Source organism: Lissotriton helveticus, chromosome 1_1 (genome assembly GCF_964261635.1).
Source record: "Lissotriton helveticus chromosome 1_1, aLisHel1.1, whole genome shotgun sequence".
Classification (NCBI taxonomy): domain Eukaryota; kingdom Metazoa; phylum Chordata; class Amphibia; order Caudata; family Salamandridae; genus Lissotriton; species Lissotriton helveticus.
Genome location: NC_136057.1, coordinates 842,504,312 through 842,520,933, shown reverse-complemented (window position 1 = coordinate 842,520,933; position 16,622 = coordinate 842,504,312). Strand labels below are relative to the sequence as shown.

The following is a 16,622-nucleotide window of genomic DNA, read 5'->3' as shown; positions in this document are numbered from 1 at the left end:
TCAATGTAAAAGTGTCCTTTTGTATGGAGCAGAAATTTGAAGGACAACAGTGACCACCACCAACAAAGTCCAGCCCTTCATCAACACCTTTTTGATGAAAATCCTCCAAAGCTGCTGGCCAAATGCCATCAACAACAGTGGTCTAAGACAGATGACTTCCCAACTCCCTGCTCATGAAAAAATTATGAAAAGAAGATGGGGAAGGGACAGGTCACATCCTCCCCAAGCCTATGTCAAACACCGCCAGTCAAGCCCTGATTTGGAATCCTCACGGAAAAAAGCCAAGGAAAGCCAAGAAACACCTGGTGCCGACGCCTCTGGGCTGAATGCAAGGAGATTGGCTACACCTAGAGTCAGATTGAAAGAAAAGCCCATGACAGAGATAGCTGGAGAGTAATGGGTGACGGCCTATACCCCAGGAGGGGTAGTAGGCATAAGTAAAGTAAGTATGAAATAATACTCTGGAGCACTGTCTAGCCCCCAAGGGCTGACATTGATGATTCCCAAAGGGAAATCATTTATACTGATAGCTATGCCTTCACAAATCTGATAGTGCCTCAGGTTGGGTTTCAGCATCTGATCAATGGTTAGCATGAACAACTGCTTTTGAAAAGTATTCATACATACCTTTGGAACTTCCAAATAAGAGGAGATGCCCCTTTCACGTCTCCTCCTACTTGTGATTCTGAATGGGTCACAAAATCCTTTTTGTAAGTTGAAAGACATTTCTGACTTGCTACATGAGTATCATACATAGCAAGTCAAGTTTTGTGGCTTTAATGCCTGTGTTTTTGAAATTCACAGGCTTTGTGACCACAACATTGTTTTGTACAGGAGGTCCTAAATTCCTAGTGAATAGCCCACACCACACATTCCCAGGAAGGATTCTCTTGCAACCTCTACACCTTTGATTTGGTTTTTCATATTGCCCTCCTTCACATTTCTCCTTTTCACCGGATCTGGTTATTTCTTTTTCCCTGACTTAGTATTGAAATGCCATTTAAATACCAGTGCTACACAGCTGTCCATCTGTCCTGTTTAGCCTTCCCAAGTCAGGCTTTCAACTAAATTATCTTCATCAGTAACAGACGGCATTCCACTTTCAACAACCAAACCACAGCAAAACCTCGTCCACTTTACAACCATTCTCCCCATTCCATTTCCCAGTTTTTTTTTATACTACACCAATCTGTTTATCTATGCTATCTAATCTAAATGTCACCATTAATGCTTCTCTGTTGTAAAACCTTTGCTAATGATGACCACCGTATAACTGATGATGGCTGCCCTGCACTTTATAGCTGTAGGAGCATCTATTGATTTATATGTTGGCTAGGATGAATCTCCGTTTTGAAGACTTCCATGGTGGTCTCTCCTTATGCTTCAAAAAGCCTGTAAGCTTTGAGTATCAAACACAAAGGCCAGGTTTCTGCCTCTTGCAGGTCACTGTTAACAGTGACTTTTTGGACAAAAGTAAAACTCTTTCTTTCTAGGCTTCCTAGGTACAGCTCACTTGTCATCCTTCTTTCCTTCATAACTCTCTAGACCAAGGGGGGTCCATCTAAAGTATGGAAGGGCAGTGTCTGTGTTATATATTTAAAACAACAACTTAATTTGCCTTAATGTAAATTCATATTTGTGGACCTCCTGAAAATCTGTCATGGAGTTAATGCACTCTTGAACCTAAGGTGGACAACACTAATCGTGAACCCTTCTAATCAGACTCAAATAATGTTTCTTATGCTCCCAAACACAATTCTCCAACGCGGGAGGAAGGCCTGAATGGCAATCTTAGGAATATTCTTCTGATAACTTTTAGACCCAAACAGAACCCTACTACCACCTCCTGAACGCCAATCTGTTTTCTCCGTAGGTTCTCAAATCTCCTTTTGGTGGTCATTGGGAAGCATGAACAAACAGTTAGGTCCACTTTGTATGCTAAATGTGTGTATTGGTTCACTTTTGCATTAATTCACTTATGGTTGGAAGTGTATATGGTATGTGGTACACAGCTACACCTGGATAGTGATAGCCAAAGAATATTCAAGGAAAATATCATGGGTGAAGATACATACTCTCCAGGTTTAATTCAGACGGTTATCATTCTCTCATACCACATTTCAAATCTGGGAAGGCATGCATGTGATACTTCTCTTCACTTTTAATAAATGCGTCATTTGGTAATATAATGTCATTTACCTGAACATTTTATTTTTATTTTTTATCCATGGGTTAGTTCATCATACCTGATTTGCTCCAGTTTTGGTGCACTCTGCATTCACATGACAGCCACCATTATTCACAGAGCAGGGGTTGATTTCTTTAAGGAAACACAAATATTTCCTTAAGTGGTATAGCAAGAAAGAGGCAATCAAGTTTCACGATTGTTGTATTAAAGAACTGAAAGCTTTGTGTTAAAATTACAAATAGTCCTTTTCAACATTTGCAAATGCAGGTATTACATACTGAAAATCTTCAAACGACTGACATTTTCAACAGTTTCCCTTGTTTGATTAAAAACTATAAATTATATTGTGACTTTAAAACAAATTCTCATTGTTTGTTAAATATTTATCTACGACTTTTCTAACATTAAAAAGAGTGGGAATGTATGCGATATGAAATAAAATTGGACTTGTTTGCTAAAACGCTATGAAAGTAAGCATTCAAAAGTTATGAATCAGTTTTTAACAACAATTCAACTGTTCAACTTCCACATAAGGTTGACAACTTATAACAGAACATGCTTTGCAGGTATTAGAAAACTGTGCCCTATTTGGAACACACACACACCCACACACACCCTCACACCCGCTCAAGAAATGTCATCCTGCAAATTTTGCATTCCAATGTTCATTGCCTCTCCTCAGCAAAACGAATTTGCTCCTATTGTAGCCGCATGGTCTGAAAGCACGTGCACTGGAATGGGGATCAGATGTCAATTTGAAGCAAGCAGGGTTTTCCTCTAATTTCGATTTTTTACAACAGTTTTACAGAGTTCTGAACAGACTCATTGGTGGGGAATGAACCAGGATCGAAGACTGAAGCCAATCTGAGCCATGGTAGTTAAACACATAGGGTTCAGGCGGATGATCACACATCAACATCTCTACTAGCCAGGGCAGGGATGCCCAAGTTAAACAATAGAAAGCAGCTATACGTCACCAACATAGCACAAACGTAATAACTGGGTTAGGGCTAGCATAATAGTATCTTACAATAACATAAGCAAACAAAACCGTATAGACAATGACACATCTGCAGAAACCCACGTGGAAGGGATCATCAACAAACCGGAGAAAAGCACAAGAAGCCAACTGGGAAACAAGGAATTTGTACTAATCCTCTCAACTCCCTTCATTGAATTATCCATTGAATTTTCAAAAGTGGACTCTGATGTTTGCTCATTACTTGGCCTGACTGACAGAGAAAGAGATATGCTTTTCCAACTAGACTATGGCCATCGTGGCTGTAGGGGTTGTCTGAAATTGATGTCATAAAGCGTGCATTGCTATACCTGCTCAGTTTTCCGTCTGGTCTTTCCTGTATATGGGCTGTTACAGTAACAAAATGATGAGTCCATGCACACTGGCCTTGGTGTCTGTGGGCTGGTGTACAAAGAACAATCATCACTACTGCTTCTGGGTTGAATAGGCTGTTGTAGGGGTAGAGGGGTCACATCTTATCACTATGCTTTGGCCAACTGCCTCCTTTAGGACTTTTAGCATCGTGGTGACCTCCTCCACCCACTCTACACCCCCCTCTAGGCGCAGTAACACAGCCGCATTCTACTGAACCACATTTTCAGGGTGCTTATCAGATGGCTATGAACACAGAACACATCTGTTACAGGATTTGCATAGAATTTGGTTGCAAACTAAAATGCCCCCCAAAATGCAGTGGTTGGTGAATGAATAAGGCATTTTCCAAACTAAAATGGTCCACAAAATGCTGTGCTTGCTAGATAAATAAGGTATACAACAGGGTTGTGCACTAAAATAGGTTTAGAGTCACTTGGGGCATGCAGTGATACACTACGGTGAACTCCTGTCTCACCAGTCACCAAGTATGGGTAAAGCTGCCAGTCTGGGGAGGGGTCATGTTTTAGCCAGTGACCCGGTCTGTAGCCCTCGCTCACTGCCTCTCCTCCCAGTCTGTCTCACAGTCTCAGGGGATGCAGCTCTTATCTAAACCAGTGGTGTCCTCTTTCACTCCCCTCTAAGGGCTCCAGGTGAGCTGATGTTAGGCTGTTGGAGGACTGATGGCCACGCATCCAACCTTATGGGTCTCTGAGAATTGAAGACAGTCCATCGGCTGGGATGTGACGTGGCTCAATGTGTAAAATCAACAGCATGCTATGTCATCATTCTGTTCCACCTGTGACTGCAGATATCCAACTCGCTGCAGATGTCTGTTCCTCAGTACAAGATAATCGTATCTCAGTGGCTGCCGCATTAACAGCCTTCCAAGCTCCCACACACTCTCAGCATTAGTAGTGTGTGAGGCAAAAAGACACGTAAACCAACATGCCCTCGAAATCATGGGTTAAATCTAAATTGTACAGAAGATTGCACTGAAATTATGTGATACCATGGCCACGGAATGTTTTGGAGATGCATGCACTATACATGGTGCAATGCAATCAGTATTTGCAAGAAGCATAATAGATTGAGCCATTTGCAAATTGAGCAGCAAAACGCTGGTCCAGGCAGCTGCAGTGTCATCACAAGAAATCCACTGGAGCCACCTCAAAGACCAAGCTCTACCAACTGCCTGGCACAAATACAAATGTGCAGCAGTGATCTGCGGTCAGACAGGCCACAAATGCTGCGTCTGGTTAGGGTCCATGTATATTTCAGCCCACATAGTTCTCAGGAAGAAGTCAGGCCCATGCTGAGTTGCTGGATTCAGATCGGAGCAATAGCTAACCACTGCCCACAGTCATTGCATCCCCCACCAATTCTAGTCCCATGAAGTTGTACTTTGATCGCCATGATGACAGAGTGTGCTTTTCCTCCTCCTAAGAGGAAGCTGGAAGAACACTGCTGCTACTGTGACCAGCCCTAGTGATACAGAGTACCAATGAATGGAGGAACCTGCCCATTTCCAACCACCCATACCATCAGCTATTCATTTTCAGGTGTACACAGTGTTTGGAAGACTTCAGAGAGGAAAACGTAGCAGAGCAAGACCCCAAGAAAAGATCCCTGACAGAATATCGACAATCAAAATATCGACTTGCCAAAATATTGAGGTAAAAATATAGAATGCCAAAATATCGACTTCCTATCTACAAACAGGTAAGTACAAAAATATCGACTCCAAAATATCGGTAGGAAAAAATATAGACAGTCAAAATATCGAATTTTTTAAATATCTTAAAAGTAATTTTAAAGTATTATATTAATAAATATAATACATTTAAACATACTTAAAATACTTAAATAAACTTAAAATTTATAAATAAATAATGTAACTTTAAAAAAAAATGTTAAAACATATATATATATATATATATATACATATTATTAACAAAACATATACAATATTTTTTCTGTAAGATATCGAGAGAGTAAAATTTACTATTCACACTCCAGAGAGTACAACAGTAGGGAAAGCGTTGAATAGCGTAGGGATAAAGATTACTATTCCCACTCCAGAAAGCGCAACAGTAGGGAAAGCGTTGGATAGGGTAAGGTTAAAGATTACTATTCCCACTCCAGTGAGCACAACAGTAGGGAAAGCGTTGGATAGCGTAAGGGTAAAAATTATTATACCCACTCCAGTGAGTGCAACAGTAGGGAAAGCGTTGGATAGCGTAAGGTTAAAAATTACTATTCCAACTCCAGAGAGTGCAACAGTAGGGCAAGCGTTGGATAGTGAGAGGGTAAAAATTACTATTACCACTCCAAAGAGAGCATCAGTAGAGAAAGCATTGGATAGCGTAGGGGTAAAAATTACTATTCCCACTCCAGAGAGTGCAAGAGTAGGGAAAGCATTGGATAGCGTAGGGGTTTAAATAACTATTCCCACTCCAGAGAGTGCAACAGTAGGGAAAGTGTTGGATAGCGTAGGAGTAAAAATTACTATTCCCACTCCAGTGAGTGCAACAGTAGGGAAAGCGTTGGATAGCGTAGGGGTACAAATTACTATTCCCACTCCAGAGAGTGCAACAGTAGGGAAAGCATTGGATAGCGTAGGGGTAAAAATTACTATTCCCACTCCAGTGAGCACAACAGTAGGGAAAGCGTTGGATAGCGTAAGGGTAAAAATTATTATACCCACTCCAGTGAGTGCAACAGTAGGGAAAGCGTTGGATAGCGTAAGGTTAAAAATTACTATTCCAACTCCAGAGAGTGCAACAGTAGGGCAAGCGTTGGATAGTGAGAGGGTAAAAATTACTATTACCACTCCAAAGAGAGCATCAGTAGAGAAAGCATTGGATAGCGTAGGGGTAAAAATTACTATTCCCACTCCAGAGAGTGCAAGAGTAGGGAAAGCATTGGATAGCGTAGGGGTTTAAATAACTATTCCCACTCCAGAGAGTGCAACAGTAGGGAAAGTGTTGGATAGCGTAGGAGTAAAAATTACTATTCCCACTCCAGTGAGTGCAACAGTAGGGAAAGCGTTGGATAGCGTAGGGGTACAAATTACTATTCCCACTCCAGAGAGTGCAACAGTAGGGAAAGCATTGGATAGCGTAGGGGTAAAAATTACTATTCCCACTCCAGTGAGTGCAACAGTAGGGAAAGCGTTGGATAGCGTAGGGGTAAAAATTACTATTCCTACTCCAGAGAGTGCAACAGTAGGGAAAGCGTTGGATAGCGTAGGGGTAAAAATTACTATTCCAACTCCAGAGAGTGCAACAGTAGGGAAAACGTTGGATAGCGTAGGGGTTTAAATAACTATTCCCACTCCAGAGAGTGCAACAGTAGGGAAAGCGTTGGATAGCGTAGGGGGTTAAATAACTATTCCCACTCCAGTGAGTGCAACAGTAGGGAAAGCATTGGATAGCGTAGGGGTAAAAATTACTATTCCAACTCCAGAGAGTGCAACAGTAGGGAAAGCGTTGGATATCGTAGGGGTTTAAATTACTATTCCCACTCCAGTGAGTGCAACAGTAGGGAAAGCGTTGGATAGCGTAGGGGTAAAAATTACTATTCCTACTCCAGAGAGTGCAACAGTAGGGAAAGCGTTGGATAGCGTAGGGGTAAAAATTACTATTCCTACTCCAGAGAGTGCAACAGTAGGGAAAGCGTTGGATAGCGTAGGGGTAAAAATTACTATTCCAACTCCAGAGAGTGCAACAGTAGGGAAAACGTTGGATAGCATAGGGGTTTAAATAACTATTCCCACTCCAGAGAGTGCAACAGTAGGGAAAGTGTTGGATAGCGTAGGAGTAAAAATTGCTATTCCCACTCCAGTGAGTGCAACAGTAGGGGAAGCGTTGGATAGCGTAGGGGTAAAAATTACTATTCCAACTCCAGAGAGTGCAACAGTAGGGAAAGCGTTGGATAGCGTAGGGGGTTAAATAACTATTCCCACTCCAGTGAGTGCAAGAGTAGGGAAAGCATTGGATAGCGTAGGGGTAAAAATTACTATTCCAACTCCAGAGAGTGCAACAGTAGGGAAAGCGTTGGATATCGTAGGGGTTTAAATTACTATTCCCACTCCAGTGAGTGCAACAGTAGGGAAAAAGTTGGATAGCGTAGGGGTAAAAATTACTATTCGCACTCCAGTGAGTGCAATAGTAGGGAAAGTAAATACTTCATATATAAATATAAATAACATAAATATTAATTTCAATTACAAAATATTTAAATTATTTTAAAATTGCATAAAATATATTAATTATTCAATTAAAATTACAAATAATAATGCACTAATAATAAAAAGTACCTACTAATACTACTTATTTACCAATTACCAATAAATTAATTTACAATATAAAAATAAATAAAAATTAGACACAAAAAAATATTTAATTAATCTAATTACTTACAATTAAATTACTTCCCACCCTATTCCCCTATAAACCCACAACCGAAACATAAAATAAATTACTAAAATTAACATATTTATCAATTAATCAATTAAAATTATTTACCAATTATATTTTAATTAATTTCCAATTAATAATTAATTAACAAGTAATTCAAAATAATTAACAATAAATAAATTAACATATTTAATCATTTATAATTAAATTACTTCCCACCCTATTCCCCTATAAACCCACAACCCGCTACAGAAAATAAATTAATACAATTAACATATTTATCAATTAATCAATTAAAATTAATGACCAATTATATTTTAATTAATTACCAATTAATAATTAATTAACAATTAATTCTAAATAAATAACAATAAACAAATTAACAAATTTAATTAATTATAATTAAATTACTTCCCACCCTATTCCCTATAAACCCACAACCCGCTACAGAATTATATTACACAAAAAATAATAAATAATATTAACTTACCTTAAATTCGATACTTTTGTTGTCTATATTATGTCTAGTCGATATTATGTCCATTCTATAGTTTTTGATTCGATATTATGTCCATTCTATGCGATATTAAAATTTTCTAGTCGATATTTTTGTTGTCTATATTATGTCTAGTCGATATTATGTCCATTCTATATTTTTTACTCGATATTATGTCTAGTCGATATTAAAAACTCGATATTTTGACTGTATACCCCCAAGAAATGGCAATACCACCATGCCACCACCGATGGGACATAATTTCCACCTCTGTGACACAAATTTGATGTATTCTCTCCTTCTAACCAAGAACAACCTGCAACGTGGATTTTCTTTTTGTACAGATCGAACAGGTACATCTTGCATCTTGTACTCTGTGTCATAAAACGTGCAGTAAGACTGGAAACAATCGTGCTCTTCATCTTTGCATGATCATAAACAAGTATGGGAATGACGAACACAGCAATCTTATCGATACGAGCCAACACTCAGCAGCAGACTGACACGTGTCCCTATCGGTATCCTAGAAGGTGCCACCAGTCAAGGGTATTCAGCTTCTATTGCATTAACTGCTGTGAGAGAGAGCATTTACCTACCCGTGCGGAAGTCAAGCCTCTGCCTGTCAATTGAGTACAGACAAAAAGACAACAGAGCCATCCTAGGATGTATCACCATAATGCCAAACTGGTGATAATTCTAGATTTAGGCCTTCTAATATACCCCATTATGGAAAATATATTTCAGGGAGCTGATGCCTAGTGTTGAGCTCAGCTGGTAGGTTCCCAGTTGACGATATTTTTCATTCAACGCTGTACCACAACCTTATGAGCAATTTCTTCTCACATGGAAATGGCATTGAATAAATCACAACTAGGAAGGTCCATTTCAGCAGGAACATCTGGATGATTGGCTAAAACAGCATAATGGCACTCACCTTCCTAACAGAAGGAGTTATGGCTCCTGCATGCTGTTTGTTAGCAAGCCACTGTGTGCACACCAAACTTTGATAGCAAGAGTCGGGGTGTGGGGTGATACGCCCATGAAAGCTGATCCTAAGTTTAGAGGTGAGCAACCAGGGGCGGCTCCTCCGATAAGGCAGAGGAGCGTTGCCCCACTGAGCAGGTCAAAAAGAAATAATAATATGATAATCGCTCATTGTTATTATCATTTTATTTTTCCTTAGTTGCTCCGCTAGGTAGGGGCGCGGTGGGGCTAGGATCTGACAAAGGAGCTGAAGGAGGAGTGTTTTTCACCCTCTGAAGTGCACATGACGGTGTTTCTGGCCATCTCCGGCCGGATAAACCGTCATAAGCACCTTGCATGTCCTCCACCTAGGCTGCATTACAGCCTGTGTTGAGAACATGCCCAGGCCCCCTGTCTCCACTTGAGCACCGAACAACGGCGCTCAGACCAATCACAATGCTGCATTGCAGTGTTGTGATTGGCTTAGGAGTGCCTGGAAGCCTGAGTGCTTTCTGTTCCTGCCCTGGAAGTGGGTGAAGAGGACTGAGAGGCGGTAGTGGCTGTACATAGCTAAGTGTTTATTTTTTTTCCATTCCCTACGCTCATGACACCCCACCCCCTCTCCCCCCCTCCACCGGTGCTAAATAGCAGCCTCCACTGTGGGCAACTAATGTCACTGCTACCTTACAAATAGAAAAGACAACGTGCATCTGGTTTTTCAGGTCATCTCTGTCATGCAGTGACACATTTCCAGTGACTGCTAGCATATCCATAGCGTGATTGCTGTGGTACGCAAGATATCCACACATCATAGCGCGTCACAGAATTGGTGCACAGGAACGGCAGCTTCAGCACAAATCGCCACCCTTCATGTGCAAGGTCTTTTCTATGACGCAGGATGGGAGGAGGCCACCAATGTTATGAGCTCTCTGACATTTAGTGGAAGATAGCTACTGGTGGTGTCCTCGCTAGCAAGAACATGTCTAGACTTGAAAGGTAGCTTGACAATTTGAAAGAGACTGACATTGCACAGCGAGTACATCTTGTGTGAAGATTCATACATAAGATATCTGAAAAACCCATTGATATCTCTACTCGATTCTAACTTTACTGAGAAAGTGGCTGTAATTCAACACACACTATTACAAAGTGTAAGACAGCACTCGTAAAGGCGCTTGCAAGAGCTGCTGGTTCCAGATCAGAGCGGTACAAAAGGGGTGGTGATGGACGGAGCATCTGAACCAATCAAACACTCACACCCAGTCAACAGATCTGGGTTTAATCCATCACCGTTCTTTAGCCCACTCTGCCACCCCAGTTCAGATATGGCCATATGCAAATCAGTCTGAACCTGTGCCTCATGGGAACAGTCCAGCCCGAACTGCCAAGCCATGCCTTCCCTGGACCGGAAACAAGCTTCCTAGGACCGGTTTCTGGCAATACAGCCGTCTTCAGCCAGGCTTGCTTGAATCCAGTGGCAAAGTGAGCAAGGGACTCAACGTCTGAGCATACCCTGCCAACTTAAGGCGAACAAAGCAGTACAAAAGGGGTGGTGATGGACGGAGCATCTGAACCAATCAAAAACACACACCCAGTCAACAGATCTGGGTTTAATCCATCACCGTTCTTTAGCCCACTCTGCCACCCTAGTTCAGACATGGGCATATGCAAATCAGTCTGACCCTGTGCCTCATGGGAAAAGTCCAGCCCGAACTGCCAAGCCATGCCTTCCCTGGACCGGAAACAAGCTTCCTAGGACCGGTTTCTGGCATTACAGCAGTCTTCAGCCAGGCTTGCTTGAATCCAGTGGGAAAGTGAGCAAGGAACTCAACGTCTGAGCATACCCTGCCAACTTATGGCGAACAAAGCGGTACAAAAGGGGTGGTGATGGACGGAGCATCTGACCCAATCAAACTCTCACACCCAGTCAACAGATCTGGGTTTAATCAATCACCATTCTTTAGCCCACTCTGCCAGCCCAGGTCAGACATGGGCATATGCAAATCAGTCTGACCCTGTGCCTCATGGGAACAGTCCAGCCCGAACTGCCAAGCCATGCCTTCCCTCAACCGGAAACAAGCTTCCTAGGACCGGTTTCTGGCATTACAGCCGTCTTCAGCCAGGCTTGCTTGAATCCAGTAGCAAAGTGAGCAAGGGACTCAACGTCTGAGCATACCCTGCCAACTTATGGCGAAAAAAAGCGATTCAAAAGGGGTGGTGATGGACGGAGCATCTGAACCAATCAAACACTCACACCCAGTCAACAGATCTGGGTTTAATTCATCACCGTTCTTTAGCCCACTCTGCCACCCCAGTTCAGACATGGTTCCAGATCAGAGGCGGGAAGAACAAACACAGGACCACTGTCAGGCTGTTGTTGTTCAATTCTCAATCCCAGTGTATCTGGCTCAGCAGGAAGCGACTTGGCAAATATAACTGTCAGTCAGACATCACTGAGTGATTCCCTTTACAAGTCTGGACTGCTAGGGCCTTCAGCTTAATTGAAAGCAGATGCGTAGCTGCAAGAAGCACTCCAGATAGCATAGGAAAGATGATGACCCATTGCAGTATTGGGCTCCCAGGTGTCTGTTCACTCATCAACAGTTGTCGATGTGGCCATTAAAAGTATACATCCCTGCTGCTATACAATCAAAGGACGTTTTTAGTGCTGCAGAGTTTCAACACAGCAGATGTCTTCTTGTACTTAATACATAACAACTAACAATCGCCAAGATGAATCATCATTATAATCCATGAGACTATAGTTAGACACCATCAGTGCATTTAGAGACTGCAACTGAATCATGAGAATCTGCTGATGTCCTCTGTTTTCAGAGAATAACCAGTTAGAAGGCAGATGAGCCCAACCAGCATGTCGGCCAGGGCTGTTTCCACAGACTAGTTTTGACGTTGCTACCTACTCCATCCCCTGCCCTACAACTGACGATGAGGCAATCCACCAGGTAGATTGTCATAAGCCTCGAATAAAGCGGCCCGTGTCCTTGTTCTCTGGACCACTACTAACTCACACACAGATGGATGTTGTCAGCATTGGTGGCGGTCTCCATTGTGTCGATGGAGCACCACTGTTGCATGAGCAGGAGGACATTTGTCCAGTTCCTGGTTTGTGGACATTCTGGTGATAGTAATAGCATTTGGCAGACTGCTGGTAGGACCCAAGCTACTACTTGCTGTCCTTTTAGGCTTCCTCTCCCTTACTGTGCTCCTTTGATCCACTGACTTAATGGAGGTTGCCATTAGGGGCATGGTCCACAACGTAGCCACTCCTACTATCTCATCATTCTCCTACCACTCCTCCTGCTCCAACTACAAAAATACAGCTGCCAGCCTGGTTTCCACCCCAGCAGCAGACCCTGCAGCAGCCGCTTTTATCCAATGCATGGACAGTGATTGTTCTGCATCACACCTGATCCAAGCATATGAAGAGAACCTAGCCACATCACCTCTCCCCGTGACGACTGGTTTGTTCACTGGGCACGACTATGACGACAGCTTCCTGCTTCTCGTGTATGTTGTGCCCCCTAGTCGACCCACAAACTACAATATTAACCACATTTAACTAAAACAAGAAAGGAATAACTAAATGGAAATGCAAACTAATAAAGCCAATCAACCTACATGCCAGCACTCCAAAACTATTCACCAATTATGAGAAACAATGTCAACTTTTTCTTATCTGGAAAATTAAAAAATAAGCTCTCTCTCTCTCACGGAAAGATGCGCAACAAAAGAAGCTTTCCCACAGGAAGGAAATCGACAAGAAAATAAGCTTAACCTAAAAATGAAAGGCACTACAATGAACATTGCCTAATAAAATCATCAAAAGCAAAAGCAAACAATTGTACCTGCTGCTCTACCACTGCACAAAGTTTAATGGTACACCAAGCTACACAATTTTTTTTGTTTTTTAGAAAATGGAGCCTAACTTTGAATTTAAAAGCACACATTTCTAGAGAAATTGGCTAAAAAAGCAAATGTATGACAAACAGTTCAAATGCTTTGGGTAATACATATGACATACGCAGGACTGGCCTGTGCAGGTAAGAGCGGTGGGGCCACGTTGTGCGGGGGAGGGGTTTGACAGCTGACCATGAGGGAAAATTAAATAAATAATACATTTCCCCTCATCGACGTCTGTCCAAATCCCCCCCACCTGGCCCCACCGCTCTTACCTGCACGGGCCTCTGCTGGACATACCAACCTGTTATATTTCATATCGGTACCCTAATATAGGTCCAGGTGACATCGTACACTTTCCCTACATCAGCTCCCGTTATTTCATATGAACGAGCCTTATAAGGACATAACGCCAAATAAGGACAGAATGCCTTACAAGGACATCACGCCTTATAAGGTCTGCAGCCTTTTATGGACTAAACCTTTCACCTAGTTCCATGCCGAGGGTGGGTTTTTCACAATCGATATTCCTAAGACGTCAACCTTAGCACATATGAATAATTGATGAGTACACTCTCCAGGAGGTACACTACACCTCTCCCATCGATGCACAAGGTTTAATCCCCAACGTCATCCTCATACTGAACAATGGGTAACACATGTACATAGACTGTATAAATACAGCACCTCTTGCTATCAGAAGGCAGGAGGGAACCGCGACTTCAAGGATGACACACTGAGCAGAGACTCTGCAGCTCCGGCATGCCATCACTCCAGCTGACAGTGGTCTAAAGATTCCTTTCGGGAAATCCAGCATAAGTCCAGGACAAAGTCCCACACTCTCACTATTCAGGGATGGGGGTTTGACTAAAGCCTAGTGGGGTTCTTGGCTCTTAGGCTTATGGGCTCTTAGGCTATATAGCACCTACTCACATGCTAGGTACACTTAGGTACATCTAGACAGGCATCTTAGGAGTACGCACTTTATTTTATAAATGCATTTTATATTCATGTATGCATTCATGACTGTTGCAAAATGGTAGAACAATACTATTCCTTCATATTCACTGTACTGCTGGTTCTACATTGCCGCTACTGTGTTACAGTCATAACAGCGCACTTATTCTACATCAGAAGAACCACTGTAGAATAAATTCTTATTGTAAACATGTCAGACTGTTTTCTTCTCTGTATCTCTCTGAGAGCAAAAACAAGCAAGCACGAGTGACCGGGTGAAAAGTAAGATATTGTTTCCATGAGTCTGAGGTTATTGTGTTCTGAGGATGCCAAAAAGTAATCTCTCTGATAATAGGAGATTCTAGTGATAGTGTGAGGTAGCTAATGCAAACCATAGGCTAACATATGCAGCTGGGGTGTACGGAGTCATTCTGCCACCAGACCCACGGTATATGTTATCAGTAAACGTCGAAGGTCCTGCATGACAGGGTGCTATTGGGACTATACTACAAACCTGTCATTTTTTTAAATGCATTAAGCATTTCTTTCACATCTAGTGTCCTTTCAACTTAAAAGACAAATTCTATTGTGAAGGAATGTTTTTCTGATTCCATGTTTTTATTGTTCTTCCAGAATAATACTCTTGTAGCTAACACGTGCATCCCCCTATCAAGGCTTTTTCAAGGCTGTGTTCTCTACAAATAAATTCAATAGCATACATAAGGTAACTGTAGTCACAGAGAAGACAAAGTTCTGGAACATAGCTTCCGGTAAACTACTATTCCCTGTCTGAGTGCCGATCCGCGGTGCTCACACCAATCACAATGCTGCATTGCAGCATTCTGATTGCTTAGGGGAGAGATCCTGTGCTTCCTGCTTCAGAGGACGATGTGGCGCGAGGCGAGGCGGCGGTCTGACGATCAGCAGCAAGGCAAGTTTATTTTAATCTATTTTTCAATCTCCCCCCTTCCCCGCCATACCTGTGTTACTCGTTTAATAAATGTACCAATACACTAATTAGCTTAATTTTGTACCAAAGCATCAGCGCACCAGTATATGAAAACACACTGTCATCAGTTTTTTATTATTAGAAACTATTCTTATTTTACTTGAATGCACATCTATCTGTGAACATGCTGTTTTGTAGTTATTTGCCTGTGTGTATTGTTCACACCCAGCAAAACATACCGCTGAGGTTGCCTCTGATAATTAATGCCTAAGGTACTCGTCCTTCCTATGCACTTTATAAGGTGAGTGAAGAAGTGAAGCCCTACTACACATAATGCACCAACCATAACTGGTCCCATGTCTGGTGTGAGGAGATTAGTTAATCCTGTTTATGCTTTGTGAATGGAGGGCTAAACGTCCCAATACACTGAACATGCTAACAGGTTCTGCCATCGCCTAAACAAAAAAAATCTCATATAATCTCATTGTGTTATAATTTAGGCGAAAACTACGGAAAATGCATTTATAATGAGTTGAAAAGTAATTTATGTTTAACCGAATTTTTTTTAGTATATTCTGGCTCTAGGGCTTGTTCTTTGCAAGACTTCCTTTTTCTTTTGGTCTCTATAGTCTGAATAGAGGTTGTGGTACAAAATAATTTACCACTGAGTTTTGTATTGTACATTTAGTGCGCAGTACCTCCAGAGGTGACAAGTGCATTCTGCGATCCGGTAGCAATGGACTTCTCTGCAGAAATTGGTCCACAATTGACTCAAACTCCATTTTAGAATCCTTAACTTTTACTCTCTCTTCTTCCTATGAGACTATAAGAAGTCATATGGAAAACATCCCCAACTGGCTCGCAGCAGCCAGCAATGTACATGCTCCTCTCCGTAAACCAAAGCAAGCCTGTTAGACCAGGCCTTTTTGACAGGCTTACTCCCAAACTTTTTGCCTTTTGCCTCCTATTTTTCTGGTTCTGTTTTCTTTGGCTATAGGATTCTGGGCACTTTACCACTGTTGATCAGTGCTAAAGTGTATATGCTCTCTGTATAAATTGTGATATGATTGGTTATCCATGATTGTCATATTTAATTTACTGGTAAGTCCCTAGTAAAGTGAACGATGTGTGCCAGGGCCTGTACATCAAATGCTACTGGTGGGCTTGCAGCACTGTTTGTGCCAGTCACATGAGTAGCCCTGTTAATGTGTCTCAGACCAACCACTGTAGTGTCTGCATGCACACTTTGTAACTGCCATGTTGCCCTGACAAGTGCACCCACTTGCCAGGCCCAATACTTCCCTTTCCTTACATGTAAGGCACCCATCAGGTAGGCCCAA

The 16,622-nt window shown here is 42.0% G+C and overlaps 1 protein-coding gene across 1 annotated transcript in view; it reads right to left on the bottom strand.

Annotated features, from left to right (window-relative positions):
- Positions 1–16,622, bottom strand: part of STAB2 (stabilin 2) — a 944,658-nt gene that overhangs the window by 321,530 nt on the left and 606,506 nt on the right. The window contains exon 43 of the mRNA XM_078674824.1: positions 2,247–2,320. Coding sequence (XP_078530950.1) covers positions 2,247–2,320 — 74 coding nt within the window. The remainder of the gene's footprint in view (positions 1–2,246; positions 2,321–16,622) is intronic.